Source organism: Oncorhynchus kisutch, linkage group LG30 (assembly GCF_002021735.2).
Source record: "Oncorhynchus kisutch isolate 150728-3 linkage group LG30, Okis_V2, whole genome shotgun sequence".
Classification (NCBI taxonomy): Eukaryota; Metazoa; Chordata; class Actinopteri; order Salmoniformes; family Salmonidae; genus Oncorhynchus; species Oncorhynchus kisutch.
The window spans coordinates 9,894,683-9,918,198 of record NC_034203.2 but is presented as its reverse complement, the minus strand read 5'-3'; the positions used below and the strand labels follow the sequence as shown (position 1 = coordinate 9,918,198).

The window sequence follows — 23,516 nt, the reverse complement described above, 5'->3', positions numbered from 1 at the left end:
GATCAGGGCGCATGGCTGATGAATGGAAATTTCCACTGGTCACTGATTGAAAGTGCTGTATCGCCCTCATTTTTCAGAGTAAAAGCCTGAAACAATGCCTAGAGACTGGCCGCATGTAGAGGAAGGCACAGAGCTCGTGAACTGGGCCCTATATATTTTTTTTCTATTGAATGCCTATACTGTATAGGCATCCAATAGAAAAGTACCCACATCAAAAATATCCCACTTCCTGGATGGATTTTCCTCAGGTTTTCGCCTGCCATATCAGTTCTGTTATACTCACAGACATTATTTTAACAGTTTTGGAAACTTTAGTGTTTTCTATCAAAATCTACTAATTATATGCATACCCTATATTCTGGGACTGAGTAGCAGAAAGTTTAATTTGGGCATGCTTTTCATCCAAAATTCCCGAATGCTGCCCCCTACCCTAGTGACGTTAAGAACAAAATCTTATTTACAATTATGGCCTACCAAAAGGCCACCTGCGGGGGGGGACGGGGGCTGGGATAAAAAAATTAATAAAAATATAGGACAAAACGCACATCACGATGAGAAAGCCAACACAACACTACATAGAAACCTAAGATGACAAAGCATAGCATGGCAGGAACACATGACAACACAGTATGGTAGCAACACAACATGGTAGCAGAACAAAACATGGTACAAACATTATTGGGCACAGACAACCGCACAAAGGGCAAGAAGATAGACAACAACACATCACGCAAAGCAGCGACAATTGTCAGTAAGAGTGTCCATGATTTGAGTCTTTGAATGAAGAGATTGAGATAAAACGGTCCAGTTTGAGTGTTTGTTGCAGCTTGTTCCATTCGCTAGCTGCAGCGAACTGAAAAGACGAGCCACCCAGGGATGTGTGTGCTTTGGGGACCTTTAACAGAATGTGACTGGCAGAGCGTGTGGAGGATGAGAGCTGCAGTACGTATCTCAGATAAGGGGCAGTGACGCCTAAGAGGGTTTCATAAATAAGCTTCAACCAGTGGGTCTTGCGACGGTTATACAGAGATGACGAGTTTACAGAGGAGTATAAAGTGCAGTGATGTGTCTTTATAAGAAGCATTGGTGGCATATTTGATGGCTGAGTGGTAAAGAACATCTAGATGCTCGAGAGCACCCTTACCTGCCAATCTATAAATTACGTATCCGTAATTTAGCATGGGTAGGATGGTCATGTGAATCCGGGTTAGTTTGGCAGCTGGGGTGAAAAAGGACGATTACGATAGAGGAAACCAATTCTAGATTTAACTTTAGCCTGCAGCTTTGATATGTGCTGAGATCTGTACTTGTAGGAGGTGACTACCTCAAGGTGACTACCTCAAGCTCTAAGCCCTCAGAGGTAGTAATCACACCTGTGGGGAGATGACCATTCTTCTTACCAGACCACATGACCTTTTGTTTTGGAGGTGTTCAGAACAAAGTTAAGGGCAGAGAAAGTTTATTGGACACTAAGAAAGTTCTGTTGTAGAGCATTTAACCCAAAATCTGGGGTGGGGCCAGATGAGTAGAAGACTGTATCTGCATATAAATGGATGAGAGCCTCCTACTGCCTGAGCTATGTTGTTGTTGTAAATTGAGAGGTGTGGGGCCCAGGATCGAGCCTTGGGGTACTCCCTTGGTGACAGGCAGTGGCTGAGACAGCAGATGTTCTGTCTTTATACGCTGCACTCTTTGAGAGAGGTAGTTAGCAAACCAGACCAAAGTCTCCTCAGAGAGACACCAATACTCCTTAGCCGGCCCACAAGAATCGAATGGTCTACCGCAGGGGTGCCCAACCAGTCGATCACGAGATGATTATACATTTACTCAAATTCAGCCACACAAATCAATGCCTATAATCTTTCTGTTTTAATGTTCGACAGTCCTTCATTCACAGCAATGTCTGAAAAGTCAGGTGATTTACATAAAATATAACCATTCTCTGCCCACTTATTGACGTATGCCGAGTTAGCGTGTGTCAAGTGCCCCCTCCCAAGTCGAGGTCACGGTGATGCCAGGCAGGTAGCTAGCTAACTTTGTATCCAGATGTGTTCTTAAGTTGTGTGGTCAAAAGAAGCAATAATGAGTGAAGGGAAGGATACAAAAAAACTGAAAACTTATAATTTCCACAAGGCATGAGTGGAGGATAAAAAAAAATGTATGTCAAACTCAAAATGTGTGCGCCTCATCTGCCATAATAGCATCGCTATCCCAAAGAAAGGTAACAGAACGTCATTTTAAAACCACACACAAAAGCCCAGGAAAGTGATTTTCCAGCAAAGACTTAATTACGATTAAGAAAGGTACAAGAACAAAACAATCAACTGGCAGCGCAGAAGTCAGTTTTCACAAGGCCTGTGACCAAAGGGAAGGAGGCAACCATAGCATCTTGTCGGGTTCTTTCTAAGCATAAAAAATTGTTCAAAGATGGGGAGATGATCAAGGAAGCAGTTATTGAGGCTGCAGACTCGCTGTTTGGGGATTTTAAGAATAAGACTGAAATTATGGCTGCCATCAATGACATTCAATTGTCCAGAATTACGGTGACAAGAAGATGGGGGAATAGCGAAGAACCTCAAGGATCAACTGAAGAATGATGTTGACAACTGCCAGTGTTATTCCCTCCAGTTTGATGAGTCCACGGATATGGTAGATGTGGCACAGTTATGCATTTTTATCAGAATGTTATTTGACAACATGAATACAAACGAGGAACTACTCGCCATTTTGCCACTGAAAGGACATACAAGGGGCGAAGATATTTTTCAAGCTTTTCTGGAGTTTGTTAACAAATTCCAACTGCCCTTTTGTCAGCTTGTCTCCATTACTACCGATGGGGCACCCGCTATGGTAGGTTGGTTCGTTGCATTGGGCAAACGAGATGATTCTTTCCTGGACTTTCTTAGTTTTCCCTGCGTAATCCATCAGCAAGCTTTGTGCAGGAAGATGTTAAACATGAACGAGGTGATGGATGTAGCGATGAAGATTGTGTGTTTTATTCGAGCAAAAAGCCTCCAGCGGAGGCTAATTCCGCGCTCACTTAGAAGAGACTGAAGCGGAGCACACAGGCCTGCTGCTGCACATGGATGTGCGGTGGCTGAGCAGAGTTACATTTTTAGGGGGATTCAGTGAGTTGTTGCCTGAAATCGATGAGTTTCTCAAGTTCTCCAATGCAGAATATGCACAGCTGGAGGACACACGTTGGCTTCTGGATTTACCTTTTCTCACTGACCTAACTTGCATGCTTTAATGAATTGAATGTAGAGCTGCAAGGAAAAGGCAAACGTGTAATCAACATGATCAGCTCTGTGAAACACTTTTTAAATGCCAACTACAACTGCTCACAAGAAAGCTGCAACGTAAGGACCTGCACTTTCAACACATGCATTCAGAACTTGAGCGTCAGGGCAAGGATACAAATCAAATCAAATTTATTTATATAGCCCTTCGTACATCAGCTGATATCTCAAAGTGCTGTACAGAAACCCAGCCTAAAACCCCAAACAGCAAGCAATGCAGGTGTAGAAGCACGGTGGCTAGGAAAAACTCCCTAGAAAGGCCAATACCTAGGAAGAAACCTAGAGAGGAACCAGGCTATGTGGGGTGGCCAGTCCTCTTCTGGCTGTGCCGGGTGGAGATTATAACAGAACATGGCCAAGATGTTCAAATGTTCATAAATGACCAGCATGGTCGAATAATAATAAGGCAGAACAGTTGAAACTGGAGCAGCAGCACAGTCAGGTGGAAGTTGAAACTGGAGCAGCAGCATGGCCAGGTGGACTGGGGACAGCAAGGAGTCATCATGTCAGGTAGTCCTGGGGCATGGTCCTAGGGCTCAGGTCAGTTGAAACTGGAACAGCAGCATGGCCAGGTGGACTGGGGACAGCAAGGAGTCATCATGTCAGGTAGTCCTGGGGCATGGTCCTAGGGCTCAGGTCCCCCGAGAGAGAGAGAGAGAGAAGGAGAGAATTAGAGAACGCACACTTAGATTCACACAGGACACCGAATAGGACAGGAGAAGTACTCCAGATATAACAAACTGACCCCAGCCCCCCGACACATAAACTACTGCAGCATAAATACTGGAGGCTGAGACAGGAGGGGTCAGGAGACACTGTGGCCCCTTCCGAGGACACCCCCGGACAGGGCCAAACAGGAAGGATATAACCCCACCCACTTTGCCAAAGCACAGCCCCCACACCACTAGAGGGATATCTTCAACCACCAACTTACCATCCTGAGACAAGGCTGAGTATAGCCCACAAAGATCTCCGCCACGGCACAACCCAAGGGGGGGGCGCCAACCCAGACAGGATGACCACAACAGTGAATCAACCCACTCAGGTGACGCACCCCCTCCAGGGACGGCATGAGAGAGCCCCAGCAAGCCAGTGACTCAGCCCCCGTAATAGGGTTAGAGGCAGAGAATCCCAGTGGAAAGAGGGGAACAGGCCAGGCAGAGACAGCAAGGGCGGTTCGTTGCTCCAGAGCCTTTCCGTTCACCTTCCCACTCCTGGGCCAGACTACACTCAATCATATGACCCACTGAAGAGATGAGTCTTCAGTAAAGACTTAAAGGTTGAGACCGAGTTTGCGTCTCTGACATGGGTAGGCAGACCGTTCCATAAAAATGGAGCTCTATAGGAGAAAGCCCTGCCTCCAGCTGTTTGCTTAGAAATTCTAGGGACAATTAGGAGGCCTGCGTCTTGTGACCGTAGCGTACGTGTAGGTATGTACGGCAGGACCAAATCAGAGAGATAGGTAGGAGCAAGCCCATGTAATGCTTTGTAGGTTAGCAGTAAAACCTTGAAATCAGCCCTTGCTTTGACAGGAAGCCAGTGTAGAGAGGCTAGCACTGGAGTAATATGATCAAATTTTTTGGTTCTAGTCAGGATTCTAGCAGCCGTATTTAGCACTAACTGAAGTTTATTTAGTGCTTTATCCGGGTAGCCGGAAAATAGAGCATTGCAGTAGTCTAACCTAGAAGTGACAAAAGCATGGATACATTTTTCTGCATCATTTTTGGACAAAGTTTCAGATTTTTGCAATGTTACGTAGATGGAAAAAAGCTGTCCTCGAAATGGTCTTGATATGTTCTTCAAAAGAGAGATCAGGGTCCAGAGTAACGCCGAGGTCCTTCACAGTTTTATTTGAGACGACTGTACAACCATTAAGATTAATTGTCAGATTCAACAGAAGATCTCTTTGTTTCTTGGGACCTAGAACAAGCATCTCTGTTTTGTCCGAGTTTAATAGTAGAAAGTTTGCAGCCATCCACTTCCTTATGTCTGAAACACATGCTTTTAGCGAGGGCAATTTTGGGGCTTCACCATGTTTCATTGAAATGTACAGCTGTGTGTCATCCGCATAGCAGTGAAAGTTTACATTATGTTTTCGAATAACATCCCCAAGAGGTAAAATATATAGTGAAAACAATAGTGGTCCTAAAACGGAACCTTGAGGAACACCGAAATTTACAGTTGATTTGTCAGAGGACAAACCATTCACAGAGACAAACTGATATCTTTCCGACAGATAAGATCTAAACCAGGCCAGAACATGTCCGTGTAGACCAATTTGGGTTTCCAATCTCTCCAAAAGAATGTGGTGATCGATGGTATCAAAAGCAGCACTAAGGTCTAGGAGCACGAGGACAGATGCAGAGCCTCGGTCCGATGCCATTAAAATGTCATTTACCACCTTCACAAGTGCCGTCTCAGTGCTATGATGGGGTCTAAAACCAGACTGAAGCATTTCGTATACATTGTTTGTCTTCAGGAAGGCAGTGAGTTGCTGCGCAACAGCCTTCTCTAAAATTTTTGAGAGGAATGGAAGATTCGATATAGGCCGATAGTTTTTTATATTTTCTGGGTCAAGGTTTGGCTTTTTCAAGAGAGGCTTTATTACTGCCACTTTTAGTGAGTTTGGTACACATCCAGTGGATAGAGAGCCGTTTATTATGTTCAACATAGGAGGGCCAAGCACAGGAAGCAGCTCTTTCAGTAGTTTAGTTGGAATAGGGTCCAGTATGCAGCTTGAAGGTTTAGAGGCCATGATTATTTTCATCATTGTGTCAAGAGATATAGTACTAAAACACTTGAGCGTCTCTCTTGATCCTAGGTCCTGGCAGAGTTGTGCAGACTCAGGACAACTGAGGTTTGGAGGAATACGCAGGTTTAAAGAGGAGTCCGTAATTTGCTTTCTAATAATCATAATCTTTTCCTCAAAGAAGTTCATGAATTTATCACTGCTAAAGTGAAAGTCATCCTCTCTTGGGGAATGCTGCTTTTTAGTTAGCTTTGCGACAGTATTAAAAAGGAATTTCGGATTGTTCTTATTTTCCTCAATTAAGTTAGAAAAATAGGATGATCGAGCAGCAGTAAGGGCTCTACGGTACTGCACGGTACCGTCCTTCCAAGCTAGTCGGAAGACTTCCAGTTTGGTGTGGCGCCATTTCCGTTCCAATTTTCTGGAAGCTTGCTTCAGAGCTAGGGTATTTTCTGTGTACCAGGGAGCTAGTTTCTTACAGCTTGACAGTGCACGTTAACTGGAAGTCCCAGAGCATCTCATCTGAGTTTGACAGTCGTTTCACTGACTTTGCGTCACGTGAGTCTATTGCCACTTAAAATGTGCTTGCCGTTTGGCACAGACATAAGTGTGGAAGTCATTGCCTCAAATGGGATCACTTTTTCAGTTGGACACAGCTATAGCAGAAACTGAAATTCTCACCCTTCAAAATGACATTCAGCTGAAATCCAGGGAAACCACTGAGATGAAGGAAGATTTCTGGGAGCTACTGCTAGAGGAGAAGTATTCCCAACATTAGAAGATGTTCTCTCAACCTACCTCTGTGAGTCTGCATTTTCTCATATGAAGATCAAGTCCAAGTCCAGATCTACTGTGACTGATGACCACCTTGTGGCCTGCAGGAGACCTGCAACAAGCTGCTACAGCCCTGACTACGAAAAACTACTTGCCTCCACCCAATGCCAAAAGTCACACTAAGGTAGGAAATGAAATTAGTTGCACTTACCAGAGATAATACTGTAGACATCAAGAAAGCCAGTCAGGTAATTATCAGAAGTGTTGGGAACATGTGTCAATAAACAGGGCAAAATAGAAATAGGCCTATAACAGTTACGATCAGCTTGATCTCCCCCTTTTAAATAATGGACGAACCATGGCTGCCTTCCAAGCAATGGGAACCTCCCCAGAGAGAAAAGACCAGTTAAAAAGGTCAGAGAGAAGCTTGTTGACGATATGGGCAGAAACCTTAAAGAAGAAAGGGACTAAACTATCTGACCCAAATGTTTTTTTGAGGTCAAGTTTAAGGAGCTCCTTTAGCACCACCTTGGACTCAGTGACCGCCTGCAGGGAGAAACTTCGTATCAGGGCATGGGAAGAAAGGGGAGGCGCATCAGGGCTAGTCGTATAAGAAGGTGTGGGAGATGAGGAAATGTTGGGCGGGCAAGGAGGCATGGCTGAGTCACATAGGAATCCTGACTTAATGAAGTGGTGATTAAAGAGCTCAGCCATGCTCTTCTTGTCAGGAACAACCACATCAACTTTAAGGGGCATGGGCAGCTAAGCTGCTATTTTTTGGTTTGATAACAAATTAAATTTTTAGCTAGTCATGTTACCCAGCTTAGTCAGTGGTAGCTAGCTAGGTACACATTTTGGATGGTACAGGAACTGAAAAGGAATAGGCTACTCAAAGAGATGCTTCAAAGGTAGGCTGCATATGCAAGAGTGTGTGTGTGGGAGTAAGAGAGAGCAAGGGTGTGGGAGGGAGAGTGTGTAGGCCTATGTTTGTAAAGTTATTTGAACAGTACAGATGGTTAGTGTTTTCATAACATTGTTGACAAGTTATGTTTATTTTTATTTGTTTATTTTCCCTATAGTCACATTTAGAATGCCTGAAGCATGAACTACTGATGACGTTTAAACGCGTGCGCACACCTTTAAGAACATTGATAGGGACTAGGCCTACTTGGACATTTTAAAGCTGCAATATGTAACTTTCTGGGCGACCCGACCCAATTAACATAGAAATGTGTTACAGATCTGTCATTCTCATTGAAAGCAAGTCTAAGAAGCGGTAGATCTGCGCTTCCTGTTCTTAAGTTTAGTTTTTGCGTCTGTTACTTACGGTTTTGTACACAAGCTTCAAACAGCTGAAAATACAATTCTTGGTTACTGAAAATATATTTAACAGTAGTTTAGGTGGTACAATGATTCTCTACACTATACATTGCTATTTGAAATTATTCAAAATTTCGCTGCCAGGAAATGGCAAAGGGATTTCTGCATATTGCACCTTTTTAATAGCTGTATGTTAGGGATGTTTGTGTTTATGGTGAAAATGCTATAAAAAGAAATCTGATGTAGATCATTTTGTTTTCACCCCTTACAATCAAAGCATAGTATGCCTGTAACTCAATGCCGTGCTTTTTAAATAGAATAATCTTTCTTTAGTGTCAAATTTGAGCATACTTTTAAAAATTTTTTATTATGATTTACTAATACTTTCCAAGTGGGAAACTCGGCCCTCGTCTTTCTACAACAAGTTTCCAATTCTGAAATGTTTGTCTGAGTTCCGACTTCTCTTGAAGGACTGATCTTTTGTATGTCGTCACTTATAAACTTGACGCAATGTAATGCATCTCAATAGGTAGTATGTAGAAACCTAATGACAAATGTTTTTTTTAATCATGTTTGCTTTTTGTAACAAACAAATGTCTTTACAGGGTTAAATATTAGTTTACACATGTGATTTCAAACGTAGCTAAAAATGTATATAGGCTAAATCTCAATCAATTTAGAAATCCTATTTTCTGGTGCTCCTAAACATTGTGTTGTGCTCCTAACTTTTTAAAGTTGTGAGCACCAGTTCTACCAATGAAAAATGTTAATTTAGAGCCCTGTCTGTGTCCAAGCCTTTGTCGATATGCACCCATAATCAACAAAACTGTGACTTCCTCCCATGCAGTGTGTTGTGAGAATACATTTTGCTGTCCTGGCTTAAGGAAAAGGAAGCTTGCTGGTGTAATTGAATTTGTTCTCAGTAACAGCGTGCCTGTGAAATACTGCTGTGACACTCCAATTTCCGCTAAGTTATTGTGTTTTGGTGTGGAGCTTTGATTACCAGCAGGCCACAAAGCTGCCATCCGTCAGAACCCTTCCATATGCAGAGGCTCACAGTTTAATGACCCTGATGAAGAGCCTGTCTACCACGTTTATGAATCAGACTGCCCAGAATCACATTATCCCGACTCACCGCCAGGAGCTTCACTGTGGGTGGGCATCAGTTGTATATAAAAATGACAAGTCAGGAAGGTAGTTGGATTGTTTATTGGCCAAAGGATTGCGAAGATAAATCTCAGCATTGGTTTAGGACAAAGGTGCTCCAATTCTCGAGGGCCGTAGTCCTGCTGTTTTTTTTCTTTGTTCTTCGTTTCTCCCTGGCAATTAGTGAATGAATTAATATCGTTGACTGACCACTGATTGCTAGTTACCACGGCGTAATCAAGTATGTTTAAAAAGGCAAGGAGGAGAACTAGCTTGTGGCCCTTGACGTCTGGTGTCATTTTGCTGGTTTTAGTGATGAGCTGATATTAGTCAAGTTTCTTCCTCTTTTTTTTTTATTGATGTGAGCTGAGCTACCAGGTCTTAGTCTTCCTCCAGTAGAACAACATGGACATCCTGAGCCGCACCCTGACCAACCGCACACTACAGGACTTAACACAGTGCTTTCCCCTCCACAGCTCTACCCTGGGGCCATCCTGGAAGTGTGTGGATGAAAATTGGGGAGGTTCCCTCAAGTCCAAGGTGAGTTGTGTCAACATGTTGTCGCGGGACCACCCATCTTGTAACTCTTATTGGTGTCCGTTGTCATCTTGGTGTCCGTTTGCTGTGAAGCGTCTGTTATTGTAGCCTGCCTTTGTGTGGGGTAGAGCCTCTGAGCTCTCTGCCTTACGGCACCGTTTGTGCCTCGGACAGCTGTACGCTCGCGTTCACAACTGTGGTCCCTTTTAACTTGATTACCCGAATAATGTTTTCCCAACAGTTTCTGTTTACAAGCTTTGTGCAAAAATGTTTAAATAGAGCTTTCCATCAATTGATTAATTCATTAGACCTTTTGATATTGTTGACCTTTTGTGTCCACAGCTTTTGTCAGGTCTGACAAACCGAAGATGTTCAAGGGTCTTCAAATTAAGGTACAACAAGAATTGTAGATACTCTTGCCTGTTGCGTACAATTCATTAGTTGAGTTAAATACAATAAAGAAGTGGTTGTTTCTCTGGCGGCTTTTTATACAACTTTGGAATGAAAATAACCACAATCTCCTGTCATTATGGAATGAACCCTATGCCACACCATGATGTTTCAATATTGGACCTTATGGCTACTTTGTTTGGCTGTAGTCCTGATAGTCCTGTGTTTTTTGTGTTTTTTATTCAGTATGTGAGAGGCGCAGACCCTATACTAAAGCTGCTGGATGATAACGGGAACATTGCTGAAGAACTCAGCATCCTCAAGTGGAACACGGATAGTGTGGAAGAATTCCTGAGCGAGAAGTTGGAAGTATATAATACAGATTTGTAGTACTCATCACTTTTTTTTTTTTGTGCACTGTTTTTGGATTTTATTGTTTAAAGGTACTGCACTATTGTATTTTTATTTTTTGTAGTACCTGAAAATCATGAACTTCGTCCGTAGATTTTGTGAACTGACATGTGCCAGGATGTTAAACGGCTGTTTTATAGATTTGTAAAGTACCTGAACATACCTGTCATTAACATCAAAATTGGAATGAAGTAGCCAAAGAAAGACTAAAGATGTTCACTGCTTGTTACCTTTTTTGTTCTCCCATCTGTCAGTTGTCTCTGTGGTTTAAAAAAATATATATTACTTGTGGGATCTTTAGGTGGGTGGGGTCCAAGTCGTTCGCTTCATGCAGATGTTTCGGGGAGGAACACATTAGTGAAGGCCTCACAGTAAACCACATTTTGGGATGTGAGACCCGATGTCCCTGTGTGTCACTCTGGGCATCTTGCAGTGGAGAGAGACTGGATTCCCCAGTGTGTGATTTAGAATTGGGGAGGAAAAACACTGCAATGAATAAAATGTCTCCATGTTATAATTTTTTTATGGGTTGTGTCATCTGTTCGCACACACGCTGCATTTAATTAATTGTGCTGTGTTGCATATTTCTGGTAGTCTGACAATCACGAAAACCAAAAAGGAAAGAAAGGCATATGTCTGACATGGAGGGTAGCTTTGATTTGCCAATAGGTGTAACATTCATGACATCTAGTGGAAGAAAATAGTATCACATGTTGATAATTTCCAGGTACGCTATGAGTATATTCTACTACTCAGTTTAACTCAAATGTTATGGTAGGCCATTTGAAATGCATAAAATACGCTTTTGATACATAGAGGGGTTTTAAAGATTTATTTGGTTCATTACATTGTACAAATGAAAGCTTCATCAATAAACCAAGCTTGAAACGAATGGTTATTGCCAGTATAAAAATGGAGCCCACTTTCAACCACAACAGAACACATTTTTAAATAACATGCAGTAAAATGTATGAAAACTCTTCTATTGAATCTAGCACTATATTCGAGCAACATTTAAAGACCTACCCCTATCCTTAATGCAGAATATAACAAGAATTATACATTTTTGGTTGTCTCTCTTCCCAGCCTCTGGATGGTGGTGATTATTGACTGGCCTGTGGGGGGGGGGGGCTTTGTAAGGGACTCCTTTTTTACTGTGGGAAAAAGTATTCACAAAATGTATATTTTTACATACTGAAAACCTAGAAAATTAGGAAAGATTTAGAGCTAACGTTGACTTGTCTGGTTGCAGTCCCCTGAAGGCCACACACTTCGGAATCCCACCCAATAACAGAAAGCTGCACCTGTCCAGGCAACAAAGAGGGCGGAGCCAAACGTGGCACAGAGAAGAAGCACAGTCAGGAATTAACTCACCTGTCTATAGAGAGACCCTGACTCACCTGTCTATACCAAAACCCTGACCAAATATGGAAATACAGATACACGACATCCACTCTTACCTCTGCATCATATTCCCTCCCATCCCCTTTCCAATCCCTCCTCTGTAGTTGGGGTTGTAGGCGGTCATCGTGAAACTGGACACTATCGGGTTGGCATAGATGGAAGCTCCAGCAATGGCACAAATAACTGAGAGGGGAAGAGAGGAGAATTGATCCGATCAGTGGCAATAGGAGTGTTTAACAAAGGCACGCTGCTAAAATTGGAATTGTACATTTATTTTAACAATTGATGTAGTGAGGACTTGGGTGGTTACACATAAATCGCCAAAGAAATTCAGAGAGAGAGATAGAAATAACTAATTGAATTGCTGTTCTCCAAGCAACATGCATTGATAAATAAACCTTTCTTGTCCCCCTACCTGCAATGATGAATGTGACCCCTGCAGTAAGGGTCATCTTGGCTTTGGAGGAATCCTCCATGCTGCCCATTTTATAGCAATTGAGCGAGAACAGGGCTATCATCGCCCCAATAACACCCAGGACTATGCCCACTACCGTCAGTGCCCTCACTGCCTGAAATTTACCTGGAAGGCCACACAAATCACACCAGATCAACATCAATAACAAGCTGCGATATCTTCTTCAGAACAGAAACATAATTTAGTCAGTGAATATGGTCAACTATGTATATTACTGAATATGAGCCACATAAATGTAGGAGTTTACCAGTCAAATTGCTAGGGATCAAGGTTCCAATACGAATAACACACTGAAATGTATTCTGTTGGGATTTGAATCTGATTCTCTGTTATGTGTTTTGCCTGTGATAGTGGTGTTGACTGAACATGAGCCTGGCAAAGAACCATGACACACAATTGCATACTGATAGGAGCAGGTCAGGGCAAAGCACGGGAGGACAAAGTAAAAAGCAGAATGACTCAACTTTGAGGAACTGAATTGCTCTCCATACACTGAATCATGGCCACCCCAATTGGACCAGAGGCCCTCTTACAAGTCAATGTGTAATTAGAACCCTGAAAGACTGTCTCGGTAAAGCCACCACACCAACCTAAATGTAGACATGTTGGCATGCATCACCCAGGTGGGCTCTACTACACATTGATGGTGAGTGAATTCCCCCAACCTTTCAATGTAAATCAGTTGGAAAAGGCTTTAAATGCTGTCTACACACGCAGGCCAATTTGGATCTATTGCCCAATTACTGGCAAAAGAGCTGATCTTCTCATTGGTCAAAATACTAATTTGTGGGGAAACATGAGAATTGGGTTGCCTGTGTAAACGGGCATAAATCCCAAGTAATTTACCTGAGAAGCCCAGGATTCTGTAGAGGGGCTGGCACTCGGTGAAGCCTGAGGTGCCCGTCTCACAATTCTGCCACAGTCCCTTCTAAGTGTAGACCGAAGTCACCACCACATGCCCCTGGCGGTCCTTGACGCTCCAGTTGTTCATCCCCGTGGCAGCGATGATGGCGGCAGCGCCTATCAGGCCAGGACAAATCCACCAGTCTGGAGTGCTGTGGCCATACTCTCCGCCTGCTATAGAGGTCTAGAAATCCTGGATGACAGGAAGCTTGGCCTGATGTACTGGGCTATACGCACTACCCTCTGTAGTGCCTTGCGGTCGGAGGCCGAGCAGCTGCCATACCAGGCAGTGATGCAACCAATCAGGATGCGCTCGATGGTGCAGCTGTAGAACCTTTTGAGGATCTGAGGACCCATGGCAAATCTTTTCAGTCTCCTGAGGGCGAATAGGTTTTGTTGTGCCCTCTTCACTACTATCTTGGTGTGCTTGAACCATGTTCATTTGTTGCCGATGTGGACAACAAGGCACTTCAAGCTCTCAACCCGCTCCTCCACTACAGACCCGTCGATGAGAAAGGGGGCGTGCTTAGTCCTCCTTTTCCTGTAGTCCACAATCATCTCCTTTTTCTTGATCGTGTTAAGGGAGAGGTTGTTGTCCTGGCACCACACGGCCAGGTCTCTAACCTCTTCCCTATAGGCTGTCTCGTCGTTGTCGGTGATCAGGCCTAACACTGTTGTGTCATCGGCAAACTTAAGGATGGTGTTGGAGTTCAGGCCAAAGAGTTCAGTCTTGGTTTCATCAGACCAGAGCATCTTGTTTCTCATGGTCTGAGTGTCCTTTAGGTGCCTTTTGGGAAACTCCAAGCAGGCTGTCATGTGCCTTTTACGGAGGAGTTGCTTCCGTCTGGCCACTCTACCATAAAGGCCTGATTGGTGGAGTGCTGCAGAGATGGTTATCCTTCTGGAAGATTCTCCCATCTCCACAGAGGAAATCTGGAGCTCTGTCAGAGTGACCATCAGGTTCGTGGTCACCTCCCTGACCAAGGCCCTTCTCCCCTGATCCCTCAGTTTGGCCGGGCGGCCAGCTTTAGGAAGAATCTTGGTGGTTCCAAACTTCTTCCATTTAAGAATGGTGGAAGCTTCTGTGTTTATGGGGACCATCAATGCTGCAGAAATCTTTTCGTACCCTTCCTCAGATCTGTGCCTCGACACAATCCTGTCTTGGAGCTCTAGGGACAGTTTCTTCGACCTCATGACTTGGTTTTTGCTCCAACATGCACTGTCAAATGTGGGACCTTATATAGACAGGTGTGTGCCTTTCCAAATCATGTCCAATCAATTGAATTTACCACAGGTGGACACAAGAGCGTTAGTGAGCTCGGGCACTGATGTTGGGCAATTAGGCCTGGCTCGCAGTCGGCGTTCCAATTAATCTCAAAGGTGTTCGATAGGGTTGAGGTCAGGGCTCTGTGCAGGCCAGTCAAGTTCTTCCACGCCGATCTCGACAAACCATTTCTGTATGGACCTCGATTTGTGCACAGGGGCATAGTCATGGTTAATTAGGAGAGGGCCTTCCCAAAATATTAGGAGAGGGCCTTCCCAAAATCGTCTAGAATGACATTGTATGCTGTGGCGTTAAGATTTCCCTTCACTGGAACTGAGGCCTAGCCGGAACCATGAAAAACAGCCCCAGACCATTATTCCTCTTCCACCAAACTTTACAGTTGGCACTATGCATTGGGGCAGGTAGCATTCTCCTGGCAACCGCCAAACCCAGATTTGTCCGTCAGACTGCCAGATGGTGAAGCATACGGACTCGTCGGAATATGACTATGCATGTGTGAAGCAACACAACAGATTGTGAATAGAAGCAATATTAACGTTAGTGTAAAGTATTCATAGGTTGCATCCCCGTGCAAGTAGCTAGCAATGCTAAAGTTGGCTAGCTGCAGGCTGCAATTTCGTCTTGGCGTGAACGTGCAGAGGAGTATGAATTGCACGAGACTAATTGGACATTCATTTTGCACGATTCATATTTTGCATACGACTGGTATGGACCTTTCATAATATTGGTTTGAATTGTAGAAGCAATTCTTAGCGCATCCCTGTTACTGGCAGGACATCTTTCAGTTGGCCAGGGGGCTCATTTGGACTCATGCTGATTTGTTAGCGACTCACCTAAACGCCTGCACCATTGGGCGACCAAAGAGCTGTTGATATAGGTGATATTGTATTGCTATTTGTAACCCCTATAATTGCACAACGGTGAATCACCGGCTAAGCGCAGCCTCGGCACCGCACTCTGGTTCAAATTATCAAAGACCCAGGTTCAAACATTTATTGTCTGGCTAGTTATGGTTAGCTAAACAAATAACACAGTGGGTGATAATCAGAAGACTAAACAGAAATATGGAGGAGCACAGTCCCATCCTATCTTTACACCACCAAATTGAAAAACTTTGTTCTGGAAACACCTTTTGTTCCTACGCTTTAGGCCCAGATAACGAAATTGAAAGTTCAAAGTTGGCTGCACCTTGGGGGGCTATCGCCACTGCCTGCCTAGCTTATTTAGTACCGATGCTCAGAGATTAATTTGGTCCCAGCCATGAATCAGGGGAGTCCGTTTGCACTACTCCAAACACTCACCCTAAACTATAAGAAAACATATCTATATATATATATTTTTTTTTAAGAATTGCTGCTCCAAATTGTGTTGAGGCAAAAATATCACATGACGCAATTGCTAGAGTGAGCTCCCCTCGACCTTGACTTCTTGGAGTTCATATGATCCCAAGAGTATGAAGTGTTAAGTTCCATCGCAAGGCAAATTGAGATTCCCCTGGAAGTGCCCTTAGTGAGTTACATTGTTTGGTCACCAATTTCAATCAAGCTGCAGAAGAACACACTGTTGTTGAATTTGAGGAGACTACGTATCCCGACTCCTTTGCTTGTCCTTGCCCGTCCCATGTATTGCAAAGCTGTTGGGGGTATCCTTAAAAACAGTATACAGGCGCATGACAGAATGGGGACTCTCGTGAGAGCATTGTATAGCCCAGAGGTTCCCAAACTTGGGCTCGCGACCCCATTTGGGGTCACCTGATATGAAAATGTATATTGTCTTTGTATCACAAAATCCTTCTAAGGCGGTTAACCTTAAAAATCTAAATGAAAATGATTCAAATCTCAAATTCAATCAGAGAGTGCCCTTAGATCATGGGAAAAGGCCGCACTTGACCATTGCACTTGAATCATTCCCACGGTGAATGGCTAGGCCTGTTACGCTATGAAAGAAACCACACACACTATTGCAGAGACTTTGATATTACCGTCCGCAATTGATATGGTGAAAACATTGTGTGGGGAAGCTGAGGCACAGAAACTCACATCAATACCTTTGTCAGATAACACTGTTAAACAAAGAATGCATGCTATTGCTAGCAATCAAGAGGAAACTAACTGAATGATTTCCCCAGCTTACGCTCTCCAAATGGAAGTTAGCTGTGAGGGCCGAGATGCAATCTAGTCACAGAGCATTTCGTATTATCCTGAACGTATATCTGAGACATTTTGTATGGTACGTAGTAATTTGTGGATGCCCATCACCCATTTCGTATGATATGTTACGAATTTGCGAAATGTACAAAATGTTATAAAATTGGAAAATGTACAATATATTATGAATTTCCAAAACGTATGATATGTTCAGAATTCTAACTAGGTGGCTAAGGTTAGCTATGCTAAGGGTTAGGCTTAAGGTTAGGGTTAAGTTTAGGAATTAGGTTAAAGCTTAGGTTAAGTTTGGGGGAAGGGTTATCTAACATGCTGCGTAGTTGCAAAGTAGCTAAAAAGTAGGAAGTAGTTGAAAAGGTGCTAATTAGCTAAAATGCAAAAGTTGTCCATGAAGAGATTTGAACTCGCAACCTTTAGGTTGCTAGACATTTGCGTTATATGCCCACCCAACATACCACCCTACTTTTTGCATTAAGTAACCACCTGTCTTATGGAACCATACCAAACGTGACATACTGTATCATAGTTATGAATGTGTCTCTGTCTGCCATATGGATGCATTATATGATACACCTGTCACACCCTGATCTGTTTCACCAGTCCTTGTGATTGTGTCCACCCCCTCCAGGTGTCGCTTATTTTTCCTAGTGTATTTATCCCTGTGTTTCCTGTCTCTCTGTGCCAGTTAGTCTTGTATGTTTTTAAGTCAACCAGTGTGTTTTCCTGTGCTCATTTTCTATTCTCTTTTTGCTAGTCCTCCCGGTTTTGACCCTTGCCTGTTTTCTGGGCTCCATTCCCGCCTGCCTGACCGTTCTGCCCGCCCTGATCTCGAGCCTGTCTGCCCTTCGGTACCTCCTGGAGTCTGAACTGGTTTTGACCTTTTGCCTGTACACAACCATTATTTTGCCTGTACACGACCATTCTTTTGCCTAACCATTTTTGGATTTATTAAACTTCAAAGACTCCAACAATCTGCCTCCTGTGTTTGCATCTGGGTCTTGCCTTGTGCCTTTATAGTACAAACTGGCCATGACAGACCCAGCAGACTTGGACCAGCTCCGCCACGCTGTCTCCCTGCATTGGGAGACATGAGGAGCTGTTACAGGACTTTCTGGAAGGGCTCCGTTCCTTGACGGAACACCACAACCAAGGGTTTTAGGCTATAATGGAGCAAATCAGGGAGTTAGCTCAGAGGCAGCCTGCCACCTCTGAGAAACCAACCAGTAACCTTTTCCCTATTTGTGGTGAGTTTGTACGGGCTCCCCGAGAACCCCACTTACCTCCTCTGGAGCGATATTCTGGGGATCCTGGTACCTGCCCTGTTTTTCCTTTTCAGTGCTCTCTTATTTTTGAGCTTCAGCCATCTTCGTTTCCTTCAGACCGATCGAAGATAGGGTATATTATCACTCTAATGCCAGGTATGGAAGGGCGCTGTCCTGGGCTACGGCAGTTTGGGAGCAACAATCCACCACTTGTTGTCATCTGGAGGATTTCATGGCAAAGGTGAGGAAGGTATTCGAGTCTCCTGTATCCGGGAGAGAGGCGGCCAGTAAACTTCTTGAATTACGTCAAAACTCCTGTAGTGTGGCAGACTACGTGGTTAATTTTCACACGTTGGCCGCCGAGAGTGCCTGGAATCCGGAGTTTCTTTTCGATACCTTTCTTCATGGATTATCTGAGGTGGTAAAATATCAGCTAGCTGCTCGGGAATTGCCGGAGGACCTCGACTCCCTCATCGCCCTAACCATTAGAATTGTTGTGAGAGGAGGTCTGTCCTCGGGCACACTCGTTCATCTGCTATGGCTCACTCACCTTCAAAGGAATCCGGAAGTTCCCGAAGGCAGTTTTTCAGAGGATCCGAAGCCACCCGAGTTCCCTCGTGAATCATCAACGACGGGTGAGTTGGATACTCCTGAGCCTATGCAATTGGGAAGAGCTAGGTTATTGGTTGGGGAATGCTCACTTAGGCTGAGTTCTAACTGTTGTCTGTGCTGTGGAGGGGAAGGACATTATATAGCTACCTGCCCTGTAAGGAATCCCTGGTCTCTGGTGGGTACAAGTACTCTGGTGAGCCAGACTGGGAGTTCCCTAATTCCCATCACCCGCAAACCTTTTTTTGTGCTTTTGCTGTGGGTTGACCAATCTAAGTCTCTCCGAGTGCTCATTGACTCTGGGGCTGATGAAAGTTTTATGGATGCTACGAGCCCATTCCAGGACCCGGTTCACATGGATGCTAGGATTTGTAATGAATTTATTTGCAAATTATGGTGGAAAATAAGTATTTAGGGAAAAAAATACAATGCTGGGGGAAAAGGCCCAAAAAAACTATACAGACAATGCCTTCATCAAACAACACCATTTCACGATGCATCAGTGACATGGCAGGAGATGTTTTCAAGCAATTACTGCTTTGCATACAAGCCAGTGAATTCTATGCGTTACAGCTGGAGAGTCAACAGACGTGGCGGGCCTGGCACAGCTCCTGGTATATGTCCGTTACGGTTATGGGGGGTCAATTAAGGAAGACATCCTCTTCTGCAAACCAGGACAACAGGAGAGGATATTTTAAAAGTATTGGACAGCTTTGTGACATCAAATGGACTTTGGTGGTCAAGATGTATCTGTACTGATGGCGCAAAAGCCATGATAGGGAGACATAATGGAGTGGTAACGCACGTGCAAGCAGTTAGTCCCGAGGCTACTTGGGTACACTGCAGCATCCACCGAGAGGCTCTTGCTGCCAAGTGAAAGCCTGACAGCTTGAAAGACGTTTTTGGACACTACAGTGAAAATGGTTAACTTTGTTCAAGCAAGGCCCCTTATCCTACCTCACTTTTTCTATTGTATTATTGACTGAATGTTTTTTTTATTCCATGTGTAACTCTGTGTTGTTGTTTGTGTCGCACTGCTTTGCTTTATCTTGGCCAGGTCACAGTTGTAAATGAGAACTTGTTCTCAACTAGCCTACCAGGTTAAATAAAGGTGAAATAAAAAAATAAAAAAAGATTCCGATCAAATTTTATGACCAATTTATGCAGAAATCCAGGTAATTCCAAAGGGTTCACATACTTTTTCTTGCCACTGTATAAAAGTGATTCCAGCAGAACTACAGTAATCTTTTAGCCAGATGTGTAATGCCAGTAGGCTGCTGAATCATTCACACACGTGGCCCAATTATGGTACTGGACCTGAAATGATTGGCCTCACTGTCTGATGAGGGTGGGAGCTCTGAGGATCTGAACCTGAGGTAGCAGCCACCGGAGAGGGAGATAGAACAGAGGACGAAGCCACAGGTACCTCCAGATCCGATCTTGAATGGGAAGCCAAGAAGGAGGAAGGCGCCGGAACCTCTGGATCCAGGGCGGCAAAGCCGTTTCTGGTCTGTGTCAGGTCCAGGCTTAACATCTCTAAGGACACCCCCATTGCCAGAGTAAGCTTTCTTTGATTTCCACGGCGAGTGACGTATCTCCATGGCTGGTTGGTTGGGTCAAGAACGGCTCCGTTCTCCAGGGAAGGGGGAGACCTTTTCAGGGATGAATCCCTGCTGAGCACCGGCCAGTTGGCTGTGGCGAGCTGACACGTCGGCAACACTTCCTCCAGACCAGAGCGGGGTCCGCCTACTGGGGTGGAATAACAATAAAAAAGTAGGCAGAGGTGGATTCCCCAGTAGCTATTGTAGGTTTGCTACTTGCTTGCTAAGAGTAGCCACTTCACCCCTGTAGTCCTCCGCAAGGAAGCAGTTGCTACATTGAAAGTCAGCGTGGTCCACATTATCTCTGAACAAAGTAAAGTAAACACAGCTCCTGCAACGCTGGAAACGTTCAATAGCGACCTCCATTTGAGACCGCCGAGCCAACTAGGCTAGCTGGGTATCCATGTCTCTCCATCATTATATCATCATATAATCTGGCAGAATCCCGGGACAGAAAACAGAGCTCACATTAACTAAGCCCAACAGAGCCGCAGGATCCAAAATAAAATAAACTTTTATTTTATAGAATAAAAGAAACACTTTCACCTTTACAAAAAAAACAATAAACCGAGATCTCTCGTTCAGCTTTCAGCGTCAGACAAAGGTTTGATTCTGTAACTCACACATGCAAGTGAAAGTTGCGCCCCTGTCCAGATCACTTGATTGACATATGATTTGCAACTGGTTGCATGCATCCACCGCCATATCTTCTTCAGAACTGTGGCCTCTTTCCCCTTCAACTCTCTTCACTGCCTCCACATAGGACATTTGCTGTACAGCCACGATCCTTGACACCTAAACCTTTTTCACCCTGACAGTGCACTCAGGTAATACGATCCCCACCACAGTTGCAACATTTTACATTCACAGACTCTTCAATAACATATTAATTTTGTCTGCAAACACTTGACAAACTTTTTACACTTCTTGCATTGCATCGGGTTTTGCACAGAATGCTCTTACGGCGTATCTTACATATCCAAACTTTACACACGGTGGTAGATAATCTTCATTAAACATCAATAATACAGATCAACTTTGCTCCTTTTTTCCCCATTCTCCATAGGGGTCAAGCGGCATGCATTAACTACCCCTGGAATGTTTTGCCTAAGATATTGATTATCAATCTCTAACGGAATGCCAGAGGTATCACCTTTTACCTTTGCCCTGCTCCGAAAATCAAAGCTGTCCACTTCAAGGGTCAATAACTTCGCGCCACAATGCACACTCCTTTTGCTCTTTAGATACACATGATAAAACACCATACCACTCCTTGTTACTTTGACTGCATCCACTTTTCCCAACGCCTTCTCCACCATCCGTGTGACTTTAAAATGGTTTCCCAAATGAACATCCTTATCCAAAAAACATACTCCATCCAGCTACGATTCAGACTCATTTTCCACAACAAATACCTGTTTTTGTTCCATTCTTTGCCTTCACTGTTGTCCAATCATCTTTCACACTAACTGTACTCGAGACGCTTTCATCTTCAAGCAACACTTCTGCTTTCGCCTTCTCAACTTCCTCCTGTCAAGCGCACGCTACAGCTCCACCAGAGCCTATCGTTTCCAATGGGAGCAAATGAATCGTAGTGGGCAAAACAAGTAAAGAGGTGGGCAGAGCCCAGCATGAGCTAGTGAGATCCTATTGGCGCGTTCTAGCATTTATTTGCACATTTCCGTTTGGGAACTCCTATGTGAAGTGGGCGTGTGCAGTAACTCAATTTGCCTTTGCACTCCTCGAAACAATGCCATTTTTTAAAACTTTAGCAAAGAGTGCAGTCTACAAAACGCAGTCCACTCTGTGTATTACAGATACTAGTTTTGGAAAAAGAGAACGGTATATGGCGATCAAATGTTTCGTTGATGAGAAAATGTGCAGAATGTCAGCCAAAATCCATCTCGCTCCATCTTCTCACACTGCCGGCCAATGGGCTTCCTCTCATCACCATATTTGGTAGTGAGTGGAAACGCCAACCGGATGCTTCACATTTATACATCCGGTGAAATATCTGGCTCATTGTTCTATTTCTGGCAGAGCTGTTGTGAAGTGTTCTTCTTCTTCTTTGGTGCCATGGCGATTGTGTTTGTGCATGCCGCCACCTACTGTGCGGCAGTGTGTGGTCAATCACTTTACATTTTGTGATACAACATTTTAAAAGTAGGGTATAGGAAAAAATTGCACCACCAACTAACCCTACACCATATACCACTATTCCAGCGTGAAAAACCCAACAGTGTTGCAGTTCTTGACACAAACCGGTGCGCCTGCTACCAAACCCTGTTCAAAGGCACTTAAATATTTTGTCTTGTCCACACCCTCTGAATGGCACACACACACAATCCTTGTCTCAATTATCGCAAGGCTTAAAATTCCTTTGTTAACCTGTTTCCTCCCCGTCATCTACACTGATTGAAGTGGAATTAACAAGTGACATCATTAAGGGATCATAGCTTTCTCCTGGTCAATCTAGTGTCCAGATCATTGAAAGAGCAGGTGTTCATAATGTTCTGTACACTCAGTGTATAAAGGCAACTTTTTTCATTTGTCGTGTTTTATTGAACCTGAGCATTAAAAGAATACAAAGGGATTAATTTCACAAATAAACAGTAAACAGAAGCTACAGTATGTAAGAGTGAGAATTATGTTCACAGTTACATAATGTGTATTTACCCTTGTTACCCATACTGTCATCATAACAATAATAATGCATTTCATTTGAAGCAGAAATAATAGACACTAAACTGATCGAAAACTACCAATGAACAGTACTCCATAGTAATACTGCGTTCACATATGCTAGTCGGGAACTAGGAAACTCACAAATGTTCGACTTGCTAACTGATGATTGTAGTTATACACTTGCTACATTAGATTAATTAGCAAATCAGAAATTTATGAGGACCCCAGTTCCGATTAGAATGTTGTAACAGTTTTGACTTGAGGTTATTGTTTGTTAGGGGTGCCAGGTAGGTTGTGCCTACCAGAGAAAATATTGATTTCTCCTTTTTCATTGTGAGGGAATGAGTCCTGTCTGGTCCGTCAAGTCAAAACCAATACAAAGAACTCATGTAAAAGTCAGTATGGAAATTACAATTTTCATAAACCTTTAAAACATTGGAAATAACTTCAAAACCACTGTTCTTTTTCGTTTGTTGTATTATCACAATAATCACACAATCA

At 43.7% G+C, this 23,516-nt stretch overlaps 1 protein-coding gene and 1 pseudogene across 3 annotated transcripts in view; one reads left to right on the top strand and one right to left on the bottom strand.

Moving 5' to 3' along the window:
- The window catches only part of LOC109874921 (selenoprotein F-like), a 29,492-nt pseudogene extending 18,345 nt beyond the window's left edge, over positions 1-11,147 (top strand). The window contains exons 3-5 of the transcript XR_004206344.1: positions 9,765-9,828; positions 10,168-10,217; positions 10,462-11,147. The product of XR_004206344.1 is annotated as a selenoprotein F-like (transcript). The remainder of the gene's footprint in view (positions 1-9,764; positions 9,829-10,167; positions 10,218-10,461) is intronic.
- A 296-nt stretch (positions 11,148-11,443) lies between these two features.
- On the bottom strand, positions 11,444-21,965 carry LOC109874920 (claudin-18-like). Of its 2 annotated transcripts, XM_020466985.2 has the most exons (5): positions 21,746-21,965; positions 18,671-18,776; positions 12,446-12,610; positions 12,087-12,213; positions 11,444-11,930 (listed from the first exon to the last, which is right to left on the bottom strand). In XM_020466985.2, the coding sequence occupies exons 1-5, from the start codon at positions 21,758-21,760 to the stop codon at positions 11,837-11,839; spliced, it is 507 nt and encodes a 168-aa protein (XP_020322574.1). In that variant the 5' UTR covers positions 21,761-21,965; the 3' UTR covers positions 11,444-11,836. The 2 variants fall into 2 exon arrangements, 1 of the variants encoding a protein (XP_020322574.1); XR_002252761.2 differs by lacking the exons at positions 12,446-12,610; positions 18,671-18,776 and having other exon boundaries at positions 21,746-21,949.
- Positions 21,966-23,516: the final 1,551 nt, after the last annotated feature.

Coding starts and splice junctions, on each gene's coding strand:
- LOC109874920 (XM_020466985.2), bottom strand. Junction 12,611..18,670: donor ACTTCCGGATTCCTTTGAAG/GTGAGTGAGCCA, acceptor GTGGCCTTCCAG/GTAAATTTCAGGCAGTGAGG. Junction 11,931..12,086: donor GGAGGGAATATGATGCAGAG/GTAAGAGTGGAT, acceptor TTGCCTGGACAG/GTGCAGCTTTCTGTTATTGG.